Below are 16,413 nucleotides of genomic sequence, written 5' to 3' on the forward strand. Positions count from 1 at the left end.
CACCATGATGTCCCCACTACATTAGACTTTCCCATTCCCTGGTTCCCTCTCCCCACTGTAGGGCATTCCAGATCCTTTAGTTCCTCATGCATGCTGCGGTGACCTCCAAGCAGAAAATGATTTCTGTTGCTACTTCCTAGCTGTAACGTTGCTACCCTTATGAACTGTCGTTATTATCTGTGCTTTCCAATGGTTTTAGGCAACCCCTGTGAAAGAGTCATTCGACCCACAACAAGGAGTCCAGACCCACAGGCTGAGAACATCTGCACTAGACGCTGGCTATGAACTACAATCCCAACTATTGTTTAAACACCACCACGGTGGTGGCGTTTTCTTAAACAGAGGACATTCTCCAGCTGCTTTCTTCTAGATGGAACTAGCTGGCTCCCTTCTATCTCTTCCACAGACCAACCTCCTCAGTCATTCAGGAAATAAACATGAAAGGAAAGACAGACATCTCAGGACTTCCAAAGACTAGCATCAGTGTGTCATCAACTTTCCTGTATCAATGTGGAATTTTGAAAGACTTCACTAGACTAATAGTTACATTCGCGGCTGAGTTGTGTTCTCAAACTTCTTCTTTTCACACTATCTATCTGTCTGTCTGTCTATCTATCTATCTATCTATCTATCTATCTATCTATCTATCCATCCACCCACCCACAAATCTGTCCTTTTTACTTACCCACTCATCCATCCATCCATCCATCCATCCATCCATCCATCCATCCACGTATCTTTCTCTCTCTCTCTCTCTCTCTCTCTCTCTCTCTCTCTCTCTCTCTCTCTGATTCCTCCCTGTCTCTCTCCATCTAGGCAAGTCTTTGACTCTGTGAGTGTTACAGCTGAAGTAAGTGCATCATCACCCAGCCTCACCCTGAGCCTGGACAAAGAGGGAGGGGCTGTGCCAAACCCATGGCTACCACAGCCTGCTTGCTCAGCAGCTTCAGAGACCCAGGCTTCACGTGCAGTTTTCTCTGCCCACTCTGTCCCTACACTGTGGCAATAATGTGATTGATTGGTTAGTTGGTGGTTTATTGATCCTGCCTGTGTGCACCTGTGGAGGTCAGAGGTGTCTGAGTCGTCTCATCAGCCCTGGTTTGGGGTTTTTGGTTTTTTATTTTCTTTATAACTTACAGTAAGTGGGCAATAGGTGAAGAGTAGCCCAGCATCAGGACGCTAAGGAGCGCACTAGCAGTTTCGTTTGTGGCGTGCAGTGGCTCACAGTCAGCTCCTGGGTTATCAAATGGCACTGAATGAAAGCTATTGCACATACATTTCTGCTCTCGGGATTGATTATTTTCTGGGGTGTAAGTTCCTAGAATTACAGAAATTGCTGGGCACAGGAGTTTTTGTGCCCATAGTTTTAAAGCCATAGCAGTTGTTGGGAAGTCCCTGACTATTGAATTTAGCCACGTTTGTGCAATATATACAAGTTTTTTCCTTTTTTAAAAAAAGTATCTTATTTTTCAGGCTGAAGAGTTGACTTGGTCATTAAAGGCTAGGCTCATAGTTTTAATTATGTGTATATGTGTGTATGTGTATCTGTGTGTGTGTGTGACTGTGTGTTTGTGTATGTATATATGTTCTGACTGTGCTTGTCTTTATGTGTGTGTGTATATGTGTACATACATGTGTGTATGTGTGAGTCTATTTGTATGTATGTGTGTATGTGTTTGTATGTATATGAATGTGTGTAGATATATGTATGTGTCTGAGTGTGTGTGTATGTATATGTGTGTGTGTGTATGTGAATGAAGCTGCCTACAGAGGCCAGGAGAGGGTTCATGATCCCCCAGAGCTGGACTTCCAGGCAGTTGTAAGCTACCCAACATAGATGCTGGGACCCCACCTCAGGTACTCTGAAAGAGCAGAAGTCTAAGCTCTCAATGGATGGGTAATGTCTCCAGCCCATATACAATTTGTTTAGGTTTGTTCTAGGTATATGGTTTACCCATACTCACTTGTGTCTACGGGATTTTGAAACATGTATTTCCTTTTCTTTGGACAGAACCAGGAGCCAGAATAACATACCAGTTGCACTCGTCAAGGAGCTCTGCAGGTAAAAAGCAACCAGTCAATGTAGACTTCCTATGTGCCTGGTATGATTAGGGACCATGGTGGCTTTAGGGGTAAGGGAGGAAGCTTCCTGTCAGCATAGAAAGGTCAGAGTGCATCCCCTTGCTACAGTTAGCTGGATTGCTTCAGCTTCTCATGGGTAAAATGGTTAACCCAGTGACTGTCAAGATGATGGACAGGAGGAACTGAGCTCTGTGTGAATCCACCAACCTTCCTCCTCTATTTTCTCCCCTCCTCCTCCTGCTTCATGATAAGATAGGGAATCTCTTGGTTTTCAGCTCCAAATCTGACAAAGCTTTAACACCTAAGGTAGGTCATGGGTGCTCTCTAGGCAGGCTCTTCATTGGAATTGATTAGAATTTGCAAGCTTGACTGCAAGGGGCAGATGTAGAAAACAATGAGCTTCAGTAGAATAAAGGTTCTATTCTCTCAGAGATGGAGAAGAGGGAGAAGGAAAGGAGAGAGGGGGGCAGGGAGGGGAGGAAAGGAAGGATCCTGGGTGCTTCTGGGAAAGGTCTGACAAGCAATCCCTTTTGAAATCCCACTGGCTTTCCCTTCCAAGTATTCAAAGAGCCCAGCCAGAGCCCAGCCACTTCCCCAACCCTGCTCCCATTGTCTGGGCCACTTTGGTTTCAACCCCAGCTCTCCTGTTCCTACTTGCTTCCTGTTCACCTGCAAAGAAGCCTTCTGCGAATCCATCTTACCAAGAGTCAAGGCATGCAAGACACTGACTGACCTGCCTCCCTACTGCCTTACCCCACCCCAGACCCTGTGGGTACTGCCCTCTGACCTGTCTCAGGGCCTTTGCACTTACTGTTATGACATTCAGAACTGATCTTCCACAGATCTGTCACTTCATGGACGGATCCATCCCTCCACTCGAGTTTGCTCACCCCACACCTTGTCAGTTGTCTCATAAAAATGTTCACTTGCTGTGTTTACTCCTATCATCTGTTGCCCCTCCTCAGCCTCTGCCACTTGAGCTCAGTGTAAGGGTAGAGTTTCTGTTTTGTTTACTAATGCATAGTACCTGGATATTGAATGGATAAATTAGAACCGGGGAAAGTGAAAGGGGCAAAGCTAAGGAAGGAATGAGTCTGTGCGTTGCAGGGTTTGAGTGATTTTGTAGGCCAGCTCTGGGTTGTTTGTTATAAGACATGAACTCACTTGCTGTCCTGGAATTATGGACAGGCTATCCCTGCCTCCAGAGTGATGGTATTAATGACATGGCCACTATGCTGGGCTACAGAATGCACACCATGGATGCTTTATGAAGGGGAAAAAAAAAGGATGCGATGTTAGTGTTATTTAAATGAGTTTTTTTAAGTAGGGCATAGCAGTATGTGCCTTTAATGCCCACACTTGGAAAGCAGAACTCTGTGAGTGAATCTGAGGCTAGCCTAGTCAACAAGACCAGTCCAGGACAGTCAGGACTACACAGAGAAAACGGGGTTTTTTTGTATATATATATATATATATATATTTAGTTCTTATTTGTTTTTTTGAGAAGGGATCTCACATGCAAACCCTACATACAGTCAAGGTTGGCCTTAGACTACTGACCTCACCTTCTGCATCTTGAGTGTTGGGACTGCACACCTGGATTAATATCCGATATTTTACGGAGAAAAGGAGTCTGCAGAATCTTCAAGAAGCAGTAAAGCAAACCCACCAGGCAGTAGTACTTTAGAAGCTATAACGGGATCAATGATCAATGATCATAATGGAAGATGCTTTGAAAGGTGTTTTGTTGGAGAAAGAGCTTCTAGCTCTGGAACCCCATCCAGCCTGTCCCCAGCTACTGACTACTCACGTGCCCACCACCAGGCTGGCACCCTCCAGCACCGCCACGCTGCATAGTGTGAACCTGTCAGACATAGCTCTCGGTGGGCACACACCAGCACCACTTGCTCTGTGTTCTCCAGCAGGAGGCGGTGGCCACTTATCATGGCCGTCCTAGAGCCTGCAAGCTGTGGCTCCCCAGAGGGTGGGTTCAATTGGCATTCAACAGATGCCTCTTGCTTCTCCTTCTGTGATCTCTTCACTGACCTGCCCTCAGGAAATCTATTTAAAACTTCCCCCGGGCACAGTTTTCTTCACCTTCGTTTGCATTTTGTGGATTTGTTTGACTTTCAGATCAAACATAAGTCACAACTCACACGTCAAGGAACAGTGACATGGTCACTGTCCTTAGGTCATTTTAATGTTCCTCTCCTTTATTGTCACGCAGCTTAGGGAACAGACGTCAGGCCACAGCAAAGGTTCTGCCCTGCCTGTGTAGAATGCACCACACACTGTGCTTATGGTTTACATGTTCCAAGGAAGCACAAAAAGAAGTTATACTTCTTTTTCATGAGTAGTTATATCAGGGGGTGCCCTGAACACAGCCCACTGACGGTCTGAGGAGGCACTGACTGAGAGTCGCTTGCAAACAGAGGGTTTGTAGACATAGGAAGCTTTAAGACCAAAGACTTGAGCCTTAGTGAGGCTCAGCTGTTAAAGGTCCTTGCTGTTCTTCCAAAGAGCCAAGGGCAGTTCCCAGAACCCACATTAGGTCGCTCACAAGTGCCTATAACCCCAGCTTCAGTGCAGGGAATCAAACACCCTCTACAGACACTTCACCCAGCACTGGCTTTCCACTCACAGCACCAGACTCACATGAGGACCCCTCCTGTCTGTCTCCCTGTCCACTTGACCCTTGACCCTCAGTTAAGTTTTTCGCTCTTCCTTCAGTTTACTACAGAGGCTATCAGAAACATCAACAGAAAAGTCCACACAAAGCAGCAAGCCTGACATCAGCAGGGTAGAAAGAGGTCAAGCAGACAGGTGTTTCCTCACCCTTCTGAGCCGCTTCTGACCTAATAAAAGAGGAGGGCCATGGAGCAGGCCAAGGACCCAGGGGTGCCTGGCTTGTGGGTGAACAACAAACTGCTGACTCAGATGCACCCACACCTTTGAAGGTCACAGTTCCCAGTTCCCTCCTAGTGTTTGAAGGGAGGGTGGAGGCAGGGAGAAAAGTGGGAAAGGCATTGTGGTCAGGGAAGATTGGCTGCTAGAACAGTGGTTCTCAACCTTCCTAAAGCTGAGACTCTTTTTTAAAAGTCTTTTTTATAATTTACCCTTAATCTTTACTTTATTTTTTTTTTTACAATCCAGACTTTATTCCTCCTCCCAGTCCACCCTTTGACTGTTCCACATCCCACACCTCCCATCCCCATCTCCAGCAGGATGTCCTCACTCTATCAGACCTTCCCATTCCCTGGGGCCCCAAGTCTCTCAGGGGTTAGGTGCCTCTTCTCTGACTGAGTCCAGACCCGGCAGTCCTCTGCTGTGTATGTGTCGGGACCTCATATCAGCCTCTGTATGCTGCCTGGTTTGTGGTCCAGTGTCTGAGCGATTTCAGGGGTCAAGATTAGTTGAGACTGCTGGTCCTCCTTCAGGGTTGCCCTCCTCCTCAGCTTCCTCCAGCTTTTCCCTAATTCATTCACAGGGGTCAGCAGCTTCTGTCCATGGTTGGATGCAAATATCTCTTTCAGCCTCTTGTTGGGTCTTTTGAAGGGCAGTCATGATAGGTCCCTTTCTGTGGGTCCTTAGCCTCAGTAATATTGTCAGGCCTTGGTCCTCCCCTTGAGCTGGATCCCAAATTGGGCCTGTTGTCACTGGATATTCTGTTCCTCAGGCTCTTCTCCATTTTTGTCCCTGTAGTTCCTTCACACAGGAGCAATTCTGGGTCAGAGATTTTGACTGTGGGATGGCAACCCCATCCATCAACTTGATGCCCTGTCTCTCTACTGGACGTGGGTTCCACCAGTTCCCTCTCCCCACTGTAGGGCATTCCAGATCCTTTAGTGTAGTTCCTCATGCATACTGCAGTGACCTCCAAGCAGAACATGATTTCTGTTGCTACTTACTAGCTGTAACGTTGCTACCCTTATGAACTGTCGTTATTATCTGTGCTTTCCAGTGGTTTTAGGCAACCCCTGTGAAAGACCCCCAATAAGGGGTCGAGACCCACAGGTTGAGAACATCTGCACTAGACGCTGGCTATGAACTAAAAACTCAAGTATTGTTCCAACCCCACTATGGTGATGGCATTTTTTTAAACAGAGGGCATTGCCCAGCTGCCTTCTTCTAGATGGAGCTAGCTGGCTCCCTTCTACCTCCTTCTTCCACAGGCAAACCTCTTCAGTCATTCAGAGATAAACACGAAAGGAAAGACAGGCATCTGAGGACTTCCAAAGACTGTAGCATCAGTTTGTCATCAATTTTCCTGTATTGATGTGGAATTTTGAAAGGTTTCACTAGCCTAATGTTTACCTTTGTGGCTGAGTTGTGTTCTCAAACTTCTTCTTTCCACATTCTCTGTCTGTCTGTCTATCTATCCATCCATCCTTCCATCCATCCATCCTCTATCTATCTATCTATCTATCTATCTATCTATCTATATCCATCATTCAATTCATCCATCCATCAATCCATTCATCCACCCACCCATCCATCCATTCATCCACCCATCTGTCTGTGTATCTATCTATCTATCTATCTATCTATCTATCTATCTATCTATCCATCCATCCATCCATCTATCTATCCATCCTTCCTTCCATCCATCCATCCTTCCATCTATCTATCTATCCATCCATCCATCATTCAATTCATCCATCCATCAATCCATCCACCCACCCATCCATCCATTCATCCACCTATCTGTCTGTGTATCTATCTATCTAGCCATCTATCTATCTAGCCATCCATCCATCCATCCATCCATCCATCCTTCCATCATCTATCTATCTATCTATCTATCTATCTATCTATCTATCTATCTATCTATCCATCCATCATTCAATTCATCCATCCATCAATCCATCCATCCACCCATCCATCCATTCATCCACATATCTATCTGTCTGTGTATCTATCTGTCTGTCTGTCTGTCTGTCTGTCTGTCTATCCATCCATCCATCCATCCATCCAGGCACACACCCACCCATCCATCCATCAATCCATCCATCCATCCACATATCTATCTATCTATCTATCTATCTATCTATCTATCTATCTACCTACCTACCTACCTGAGGTAAGTGCACCATCACCCAGCCTCACCCTGAGCCTGGACAAAGAGGGAGGGGCTGTGCTAAACCCATGGCTACCACAGCCTGCTTGCTCAGCAGCTTCAGAGACCCAGGCTTCATGTGCAGTTTTCTCTGCCCACACTGTCCCTACACTGTGGAAATAATGTGATTGATTGGTTGGTTGGTGGTTTATTGATCCTGCCTGTGTGCACCTGTGGAGGTCAGAGGTGTCTGAGTCGTCTCATCAGCCCTGGTTTGGGGTTTTTGGTTTTTTATTTTCTTTATAACTTACAGTAAGTGGGCAACAGGTGAAGAGTAGCCCAGCATCAGGACGCTAAGGAGCGCACTAGCAGTTTCGTTTGTGGCGTGCAGTGGCTCACAGTCAGCTCCTGGGTTATTAAATGGCACTGAATGAACGCTATTGCACATACATTTCTGCTCTCGGGATTGATTATTTTCTGGGGTGTAAGTTCCTAGAATTAGAAAAATTGCAGGGCACAGGAGTTTATGTGCCCATAGTTTTTAAAGACACAGCAGTTGTTGGGAAGTCACTGACTATTGAATTTAGCCACGTTTGTGCAATGCATATAAGTTTTTAATATTTTTAAAAAATTTAACTTATTTTTCAGGCTGAAGAGATGACTTGGCCATTAAAAGCTAAGCTCATAGTTTTAATATGTGTATATGTGTGTATGTGTACATATGTGTGTATGTATGTATGTGAGTGTTTGACTGTGCTTGTCTTTATTTGTGTATGTGCATATATGTGTACACACATGTGTGTATGCGTAAGTCTATATGTGTGTATGTGTATATTATATGTGTGTGTGTGTGTGTGTATGTTTGTGCATATGTGTATGCCTGCGAGTGAAGATGCCTACAGAGGCCAGAAGATCCCCCAGAGGTTCGTGATCCCCCAGAGCTGGACTTACAGGCAGTTGTAAGCTGCCCAGCATAGATGCTGGGACCCCAACTCAGGTCCTTTGAAAAAGCAAGTGTAAGCTCTCAATGGATGGGTAATGTCTCCAGCCCTTATATAGAGTTTGTTTAGGTTTGTTCTAGGTATATAATTTACTTTGCCCATACTCACTTGTGTCTACAGGATTTTGAAACATGTGTTTCCTTTTCTTTGGACAGAACCAGGAGCCAGAATAACATCCCAGTTGCACACATCAAGGAGCTCTGCAGGTAAAAAGCAACCAGTCAATGTAGACTTCCTGTGTGCCTGGTATGATTAGGGACGGTGGTGGCTTTAGGGGTAAGGGAGGAAGCTTCCTGTCAGCATAGAAAGGTCAGAGTGCATCCCCTTGCTACTGTTAGCTGGATTGCTTCAGCTTCTCATGGCTAAAATGGTTAACGCAGTGACTGTCAAGATGATGGACAGGAGGAACTGAGCTCTGTGTGAATCCACCAACCTTCCTCCTCTATTTTCTCCCCTCCTCCTCCTGCTTCATGATAAGACAGGGAATCTCTTGGTTTTCAGCTCCAAATCTGACAAAGCTTTAACACCTAAGGTAGGTCATGGGTGCTCTCTAGGCAGGCTCTTCATTGGAATTGATTAGAATTTGCAAGCTTGACTGCAAGGGGCAGATGTAGAAAACAATGAGCAATGAGCTTCAGTAGAATAAAGGTTCTATTCTCTCAGAGATGGAGAAGAGGGAGAAGGAAAGGAGAGAGGGGGGCAGGGAGGGGAGGAAAGGAAGGATCCTGGGTGCTTCTGGGAAAGGTCTGACAAGCAATCCCTTTAGAAATCCCGCTGCCTTTCCCTTCCAAGTATTCAAAGAGCCCAGTCAGAGCCCAGCCACTTCCCCAACCCTGCTCCCATTGTCTGGGCCACTTTGGTTTCAACCCCAGCTCTCCTGTTCCTACTTGCTTCCTGTTCACCTGCAAAGAAGCCTTCTGCGAATCCATCTTACCAAGAGTCAAGGCATGCAAGACACTGACTGACCTGCCTCACTACTGCCTTACATTACCTCAGACCCCGTGGCTGCTGCCCTCTGCCCTTCTTATGCACTTTGCACTTACTGTTATGACATTCAGAACTGATCTTCCACAGATCTGTCACTTCATGGACGGATCCATCCCTCCACTCAAGTTTGCTCACCCCACACCTTGTCACTTGTCTCATAAAAATGTTCACTTGCTGTGTTTACTTCTATTATCTGTCACCCCTCCTCAGCCTCTGTCACTTGAGCTCAGTGTAAGGGTAGAGTTTCTGTTTTGTTTACTAATGCATAGTACCTGGATATTGAATGGATAAATTAGAACCGGGGAAAGTGAAAGGGGCAAAGCTAAGAAAGGAATGAGTCTGTGCGTTGCAGGGTTTGAGTGGTTTTGTAGGCCAGCTGGGGGTTTATTTGTTATAAGACATGGTCTCACCTGGCTTCCCTGGAATTATGGAGATGAAGATAGCTCTGAACAGCCTATCCCTGCCTCCAGAGTGCTGGTATTAAACACATAGCCACTATGCTGGGCTACAGAATGCACACCAGGGATGCTTTTTGAATGGGAAAAAAGGATGCGATGTTAGTGTTATTTAAAAGTTTTTTGTAAGTGGGGCATAGCAGTATATGCATTTAATCCCCACACTTGGATAGTAGAACTCTGTGAGTGAATCTGAGGCTAGCCTAGTCTACAAGACCAGTCCAGGACAGCCAGGACTACACAGAAGAAAAAGAGTTTTGTTTTTTTTTGTTTGTTTGTTTTTTAGTTCTTATTTGTTTTTTTTTTTTTTTGAGACGGGATCTCACATGCAAACCCTACATACAGTCAAGGTTGCCCTTAGACTACTGACCTCACTTTCTGTGTCTTGAGTGTTGGGACTGCACACCTGGATCAATATCCGGTATTTTATGGAGAAAAAGAATCTGCAGAATCTTCAAGAAGCAGTAAAGCAAACGCACCAGGCAGTAGTACTTTAGAAGCTATAACGGGATCAATGATCAATGATCATAATGGAAGATGCTCTGAAAGGTGTTTTGTTGGAGAAAGAGCTTCGAGCTCTGGAACCCCATGCAGCCTGTCCCCAGCTACTGGCTACTCACATGCCCACCACCAGGCTGGCGCCCTCCAGCACTGCCAGGCTGCGCAGCTCAGACCCTGTCAGATATAGCTCTCCGAGGGAGCACACCAGCACCACTTGCTGTGCGTTCTCCAGCAGGAGGCGGTGACCATTCATCTTGGTCGTCCTAGCCTCTGGCGGATTGCAAGGACAGTAGAGCCTGCGAGCTGTGGCTCCTGGGGGGAGCATGACTGGGCAGAGCTGGGTGGGGCAGGAGCTCCACAGCAGCAGGTGCCCAAGACCCAGGCAGTGCCAACCAATAGGGCTGGAATAAAACTAGAATAAACTTTATTGTGGAGGCCAGTCTTTTCAACTCCTCTTTTCAGGTTTTGAGTAAAGGACGTGATGATTACATCACCCCCTCCCCAACTCCTAGCTTTTGGATTCAAAACAAAACAAAGTTGAAATTTAGCCATGGGAGCTATCACGTTGGAAGAGGTAGCTACTGTGCGGTGGCCGAGCGAATTGCTGGGAAGGGCTCGCACAGGGACACCAGTAATGTGAATATTTGTGTGTGTGTGTGTGTGTGTGTGTGTGTGTGTGTGTGTGTGTGTGTGTGTGTCTGTTAGAGATAGTGACAGAAACAGACAGACAGATATGTGGATGAATGGATGGGTGGGCAGGTAGGTGGATGGATGGAGAGAGAGAGAGAGAGAGGGAGAGAGAGAGATGTGGATTGTTGGATGGATGGATAGGTGGATAGATAGATGGATACGTGGATAGATGTATGGGTGGGGGGATGGATGGATTGATGGATAGAATGATGGATAGATAGATAGATAGATAGATAGATAGATGGATGGATGGATGGATGGGTGGGTGGATGCATGGATGGATGGATAGATAGATAGATAGATAGATAGATAGATAGATAGATAGATAGATAGATAGGTGAATGGTGGATGGATGGATGGGTGAGTGGGTGGGTGGGTAGATAGATAGACAGAAAGAAGGACAGACTTGTGAGTGGGTGGATGGATAGATAGATAGATAGATAGATAGATAGATAGATAGATAGATAGCATGAAAAGAAGAAGTTTGAGAACACAACTAAGCAGGGAAGGTAAATAACAGGCTAGTGAAATCTTTAAAATTTCCACATCGATACAGGAAAATTAATGACAAAATGATGCTACAGTCTTTGGAAGTCCTGAGATGCCTGTCTTTCCTTTCGTGTTTATCTCCTGAATGACTGAGGAGGTTGGTCTGTGGAAGAAGGACGTAGAAGGGAGCCAGCTAGTTCCATCTACAAGAAGCCAGCTGGACAATGTCCTCTGTTTAAAGAAATGCCACCACCCTGGTGGTATTTGAACAAGAGTTGAGTTTTTAGTTCATAGCCAGCATCTAGTCCAGATGTTCTCAACCTGTGGGTCTTGACCCCTTATTGGGGGTCTTTCACGGATGTTGCCTAAAACCACTGGAAAGCACAGATAATAACGACAGTTCATAAGGGTAGCAACGTTACAGCTAGGAAGTAGCAACAGAAATTGTTTTCTGCTTGGAGGTCACCGCAGCATGCATGAGGAACTACACTAAAGGATCTGGAATGCCCTACAGTGGGGAGAGGGAACTCCTAGAGCTCACCTCCAGTAGAGAGACAGGGCATCAAGTGAAGGATGGGGTCGCCATCCCACAGTCAAAACCTCTGACCCAGAATTGCTCCTGTGTGAAGGAACTACAGGGACAAAAATGGAGAAGAGCCTGAGGAAAAGGAAGTCCAGTGACAAGAGGCCCAAATTGGGATCCAGTTCAAGGGGAGACCCCAACACCTGACACTATTACTGATGCTATGGAATGCTCACCAAAAGGGGTATGACTGCCCTCCAAACTACCGAACAAGAAGCTGAAAGAGATAGATATTTGCATCTAACCAGGGACAGAAGCTGCAAATTCCTGTGAGTGAATTAGGGAAAAGCTGGAGAAAGCTGAGGAGGAGGGCGACCCTGTAGGAGGACCAGCAGTCTCAACTAATCTTGACCCCTGAAATCGCTCAGACACTGGACCATAAACCAGGCACTTTTCTCTGCCCACTCTGTCCCTACACTGTGGCAATAATGTGATTGATTGGTTGGTTGGTGGTTTATTGATCCTGCCTGTGTGCACCTGTGGAGGTCAGAGGTGTTTGAGTCGTCTCATCAGCCCTGGTTTGGGGTTTTTGGTTTTTTATTTTCTTTATAACTTACAGTAAGTGGGCAACAGGTTAAGAGTAGCCCAGCATCAGGACGCTAAGGAGCGCACTAGCAGTTTCGTTTGTGGCGTGCAGTGGCTCACAGTCAGCTCCTGGGTTATTAAATGGCACTGAATGAACGCTATTGCACATACATTTCTGCTCTCGGGATTGATTATTTTCTGGGGTGCAAGTTCCTAGAATTACAAAAATTGCAGGGCACAGGTGTTTGTGTGCCCATAGTTTTTAAAGCCAGAGAGTTGTTGGGAAGTCACTGACTATTGAATTTAGCCACATTTGTGCAATACATAAAAGTTTTTCATTTTTTTAAAAAATTATTTTATTTTTCAGGCTGAAGAGATGACTTGGCCATTAAAAGCTAAGCTCTTAGTTTTAATTATGTCTATATGTGTGTGCATGTGTATGTGTGTGTGTGTGTGTGTTTGTATGTATCTTTATGTGTGTTCTGACTGTGCTTGTCCTTATGTGTGTATGTGCATATATATGTACATACGTGTGTGTATGTGTGAGTCTGTATGTGTGTATATGTGTTTGTACATGTGTGGATATGTGTAGATATATGTTTATGTCTGAGTGTGTGTGTATGTGTGTATTGTGTATATGTGTGTTGTGTATATGTGTGTGCATGTGAGTGAAACTGCCTACAGAGGCCAGGAGAGGGTTCATGATCCCCCAGAGCTGGACTTACAGGCAATTGTAAGCTGCCCAGCATAGATGCTGGGACCCCACCTCAGGTCCTCTGAAAGAGTAAATGTAAGCTCTCAATGGATGGGTCATGTCTCCAGCCCATATACAGTTTGTTTAGGTTTGTTCTAGGTATATAGTTTACTTTACCCATACTCACTTATGTCTACAGGATTTTGAAACATGTGTTTCTTTTTCTTTGGACAGAACCAGGAGGCAGAATATCATCCCAGTTGCAAACATCAAGGAGTTCTGGAGGTAAAAAGCAACCAGTCGATGTAGACTTCCTATGTGCCTGGTATGATTAGGGACCGTGGTAGCTTTAGGGGTAAGGGAGGAAGCTTCCTGTCAGCATAAAAAGGTCGGAGTGCATCCCCTTGCTACTGTTAGCTGGATTGAGTCAGCTTCTCATGGCTAAAACGGTTAGCCCAGTGACTCTCATGATGAAGGACAGGAGGAGCTGAGCTCTATGTGAATCTGCCAGCCTTTCTCCTCCATTTTCTCCCCTCCTCCTGCTTCATGATAAGACAGGGAATCTCTAGAATCCCTAGAAGCTCCAAGTCTTACAAAGCTTTAACACCTAAGGTAGGTCATGGGCGCTGTCTAGGTGGGCTCTTCATTGGAATTGATTAGAATTTGCAAGCTTGACTGCAAGGGGCGGATGCATAAAACAATCAGCCTCAAAGTCATAATGGTTCTATTCTCTCAGAGGTGGAGAAAGGGGGGAAGGAAGATGGAGGCGGAGAGGGGAGGAAAGGAAGGATCCTGGGTGCTTCTGGGAAAGGTCTGACAAGCAATCCCTTTTGAAATCCCACTGGCTTTCCCTTCCAAGTATTCAAAGAGCCCAGCCAGAGCCCAGCCACTTCCCCAACCCTGTTCCCATTGTCTGGGCCACTTTGGTTTCAACCCCAGCTCTCCTGTTCCTACTTGCTTCCTGTTCACCTGCAAAGAAGCCTTCTGCGAATCCATCTTACCAAGAGTCAAGGCATGCAAGACACTGACTGACCTGCCTCACTACTGCCTTACATTACCTCAGACCCCGTGGCTGCTGCCCTCTGCCCTTCTTATGCCCTTTGCACTTACTGTTATGACATTCAGAACTGATCTTCCACAGATCTGTCACTTCATGGACGGATCCATTCCTCCACTCGAGTTTGCTCACCCCACACCTTGTCACTTGTCTCATAAAAATGTTCACTTGCTGCGTTTACTTCTATTATCTGTCGCCCCTCCTCAGCCTCTGCCACTTGAGCTCAGTGTAAGGGTAGAGTTTCTGTTTTGTTTACTAACGCATAGTACCTGAGTATTGCCCTTCCTGGGTGTTTATTGAATGGATAAATTAGAACCAGGCAAACAGAAAGGGGCAAAGCTAAGAAATGAATGTGTCTGTGTGTCACAGGTAGAGTAATAGTCCCCAAATATGTGTACATCATCTTCCTTGGAACCTGTGAACATGTTACTTGACACAAGAGAGACTTTTAAAGTGTGATTAACTTAAGGAACTTGACTTGGGAAGAATATTCTGGATTGTCTGATGGGCACAAAATGGAGGCAGTTGTATCTTAGATGGGTATGCCAATGTGGCCATGGAAATAGTGGACGGATTTGTGCTGAATATCGATGAAGAGGCTACAGCCAGGGTGTGTAGGCATAATCTAACAGCAGAAGACATAAGCAGAGTGTACCTAGAGCCTCCAGAGAAACACACCCTTTTAAACTGGCCTTTTCAGGCTCCTGATCCCTAGAACTTCAAGCCAGGGCATCTGTTGTGCTGTCACAGCCTCTACGGGACACTAATGGTTCTGAAAGGTTCCTTATCAGCCATGATGCGAATCTTCAGAGCCCAGAGGGAAATATGGCTGAGCTTGGGGTAACTCGGGTTCAGCTAATGACTCGTGCCAAACTGGCAGACTGTAGATCTCAGGCCCAAGGTCCATCTTGCCCTAGAGCCTGCAGAAGGGTCAGGCAGGAGGCTAAGGGTAGATTCTCATATACACTGTGGGTATAAGGTGCTATTCAGGGATACAATATTAATATTGCCCCCTAAAGGTCAGTCTAGCAAGAAGCTGAAAATAGGAACATATTTCAAAAAGGGTCTTCCCAGAACTAATTCAAGGATCATGGATTTGTGGTTGGTCCATCTCAAATACAACTTGTGGGGATGTGCTTCTGCAGGCAAATCTCTGAGTTCAAGGCTAGGTAGATCTACATGGTCAGTTCCAGGACATCTAAGGGTTACATAGTAAGGCCCTGTCCCCAAAATCAAAACAACACCCCAGTAAATGCAACGAGTGATTAAATGCATTAAATGCAACTAGCTATAGGAGACTAGAGGTGAAGAGAGGGCAGGTGGGGTATGTCCCTCTGAAGCTGTCAGTGGTCTCATTGGATATCTGGGATCCGTTCTTGTTCTATGGTAAGGGACACTGGATGGACTCAGGCAAAGTCAAGGTCTAAGTCCAGAAAATAGCCAGTGGAGAGGCTACACACTGTGAGAAAAGGGCTCAGGGGATTATAGAGCAACCCTCAAGCTGGACTTGGAAAAGCTGGTGTCAGAGAGTCTGTCCCAGCACACAGGCCTGAGCCCAGGGGAGCTAACAGGATCAGCCTCAGTCTGTTCATCATGGGTGGCGATCCAAGACGAAATGACTCAGTTCAAACAGCAAGGCGCCCGAGAGAGAGAGAGAGAGAGAGAGAGAGAGAGAGAGAGAGAGAGAGAGGTGGCTACTTCTCCCTCCTCAGCCTATTGTCTTATTCAAGCTCTCCGTGGATTGGCTGATGCCCACGCATAGTGGGAAGGGCAGTCTTCTTTACCAACTCAACCAATTTGAAGGCTAAAGTGACCTGGAAAACCCCTCACAGACACCCCCAACATAACGTCTAATTTAGGCAAACCGCAGCCCCAGTCAAGTCCACACATGAAGCTAAGCACCACTCAGCTCTCTCTGCTGAGTCGGAGCCTGTTGGTCATGCTTTCCCACAGCTTTGCACTCCCCAGAGCCCAGCCTTGCCTCTTCGCTGTCTGTCCTCTATCCCGTGCGTCATGGGGCCACAACGTCATCTGCGTTCTTGACATCTTTACGCCCCAAAGGGCCCGCAAGGAATCATCCGCAGTCTCTCTGCTTCTTACCAGACGTGACCCTCCCTGGTTGACACCCCCTTTCCTGGACCAGGCACATTATACTCAGTTTTCAATGCATCCGATTACCTATTGCGCATGGTACTCTATGCTCAACCCTCTAAGGAGCCGGCCGGTGTGTTCCAGAGTAGCCCCAGCATATAACACCTCTGATACCAGATGGTGTTATAGACCTCAAGTGTGA

At 46.1% G+C, this 16,413-nt stretch overlaps 1 protein-coding gene across 1 annotated transcript in view; it reads left to right on the plus strand.

Annotated features, from left to right (window-relative positions):
• Ccdc38 (coiled-coil domain containing 38) overlaps positions 1–16,413 on the plus strand; it is a 70,648-nt gene that overhangs the window by 17,911 nt on the left and 36,324 nt on the right. The window contains exons 5-7 of the mRNA NM_001447180.1: positions 2,012–2,062; positions 8,295–8,345; positions 13,298–13,348. Of these exons, the coding sequence (NP_001434109.1) occupies positions 2,012–2,062; positions 8,295–8,345; positions 13,298–13,348 (153 nt within the window). The remainder of the gene's footprint in view (positions 1–2,011; positions 2,063–8,294; positions 8,346–13,297; positions 13,349–16,413) is intronic.

Source organism: Rattus norvegicus, chromosome 7, assembly GCF_021556685.1.
Source record: "Rattus norvegicus strain SHRSP/BbbUtx chromosome 7, alternate assembly SHRSP_T2T, whole genome shotgun sequence".
Lineage (NCBI taxonomy): Eukaryota > Metazoa > Chordata > Mammalia > Rodentia > Muridae > Rattus > Rattus norvegicus.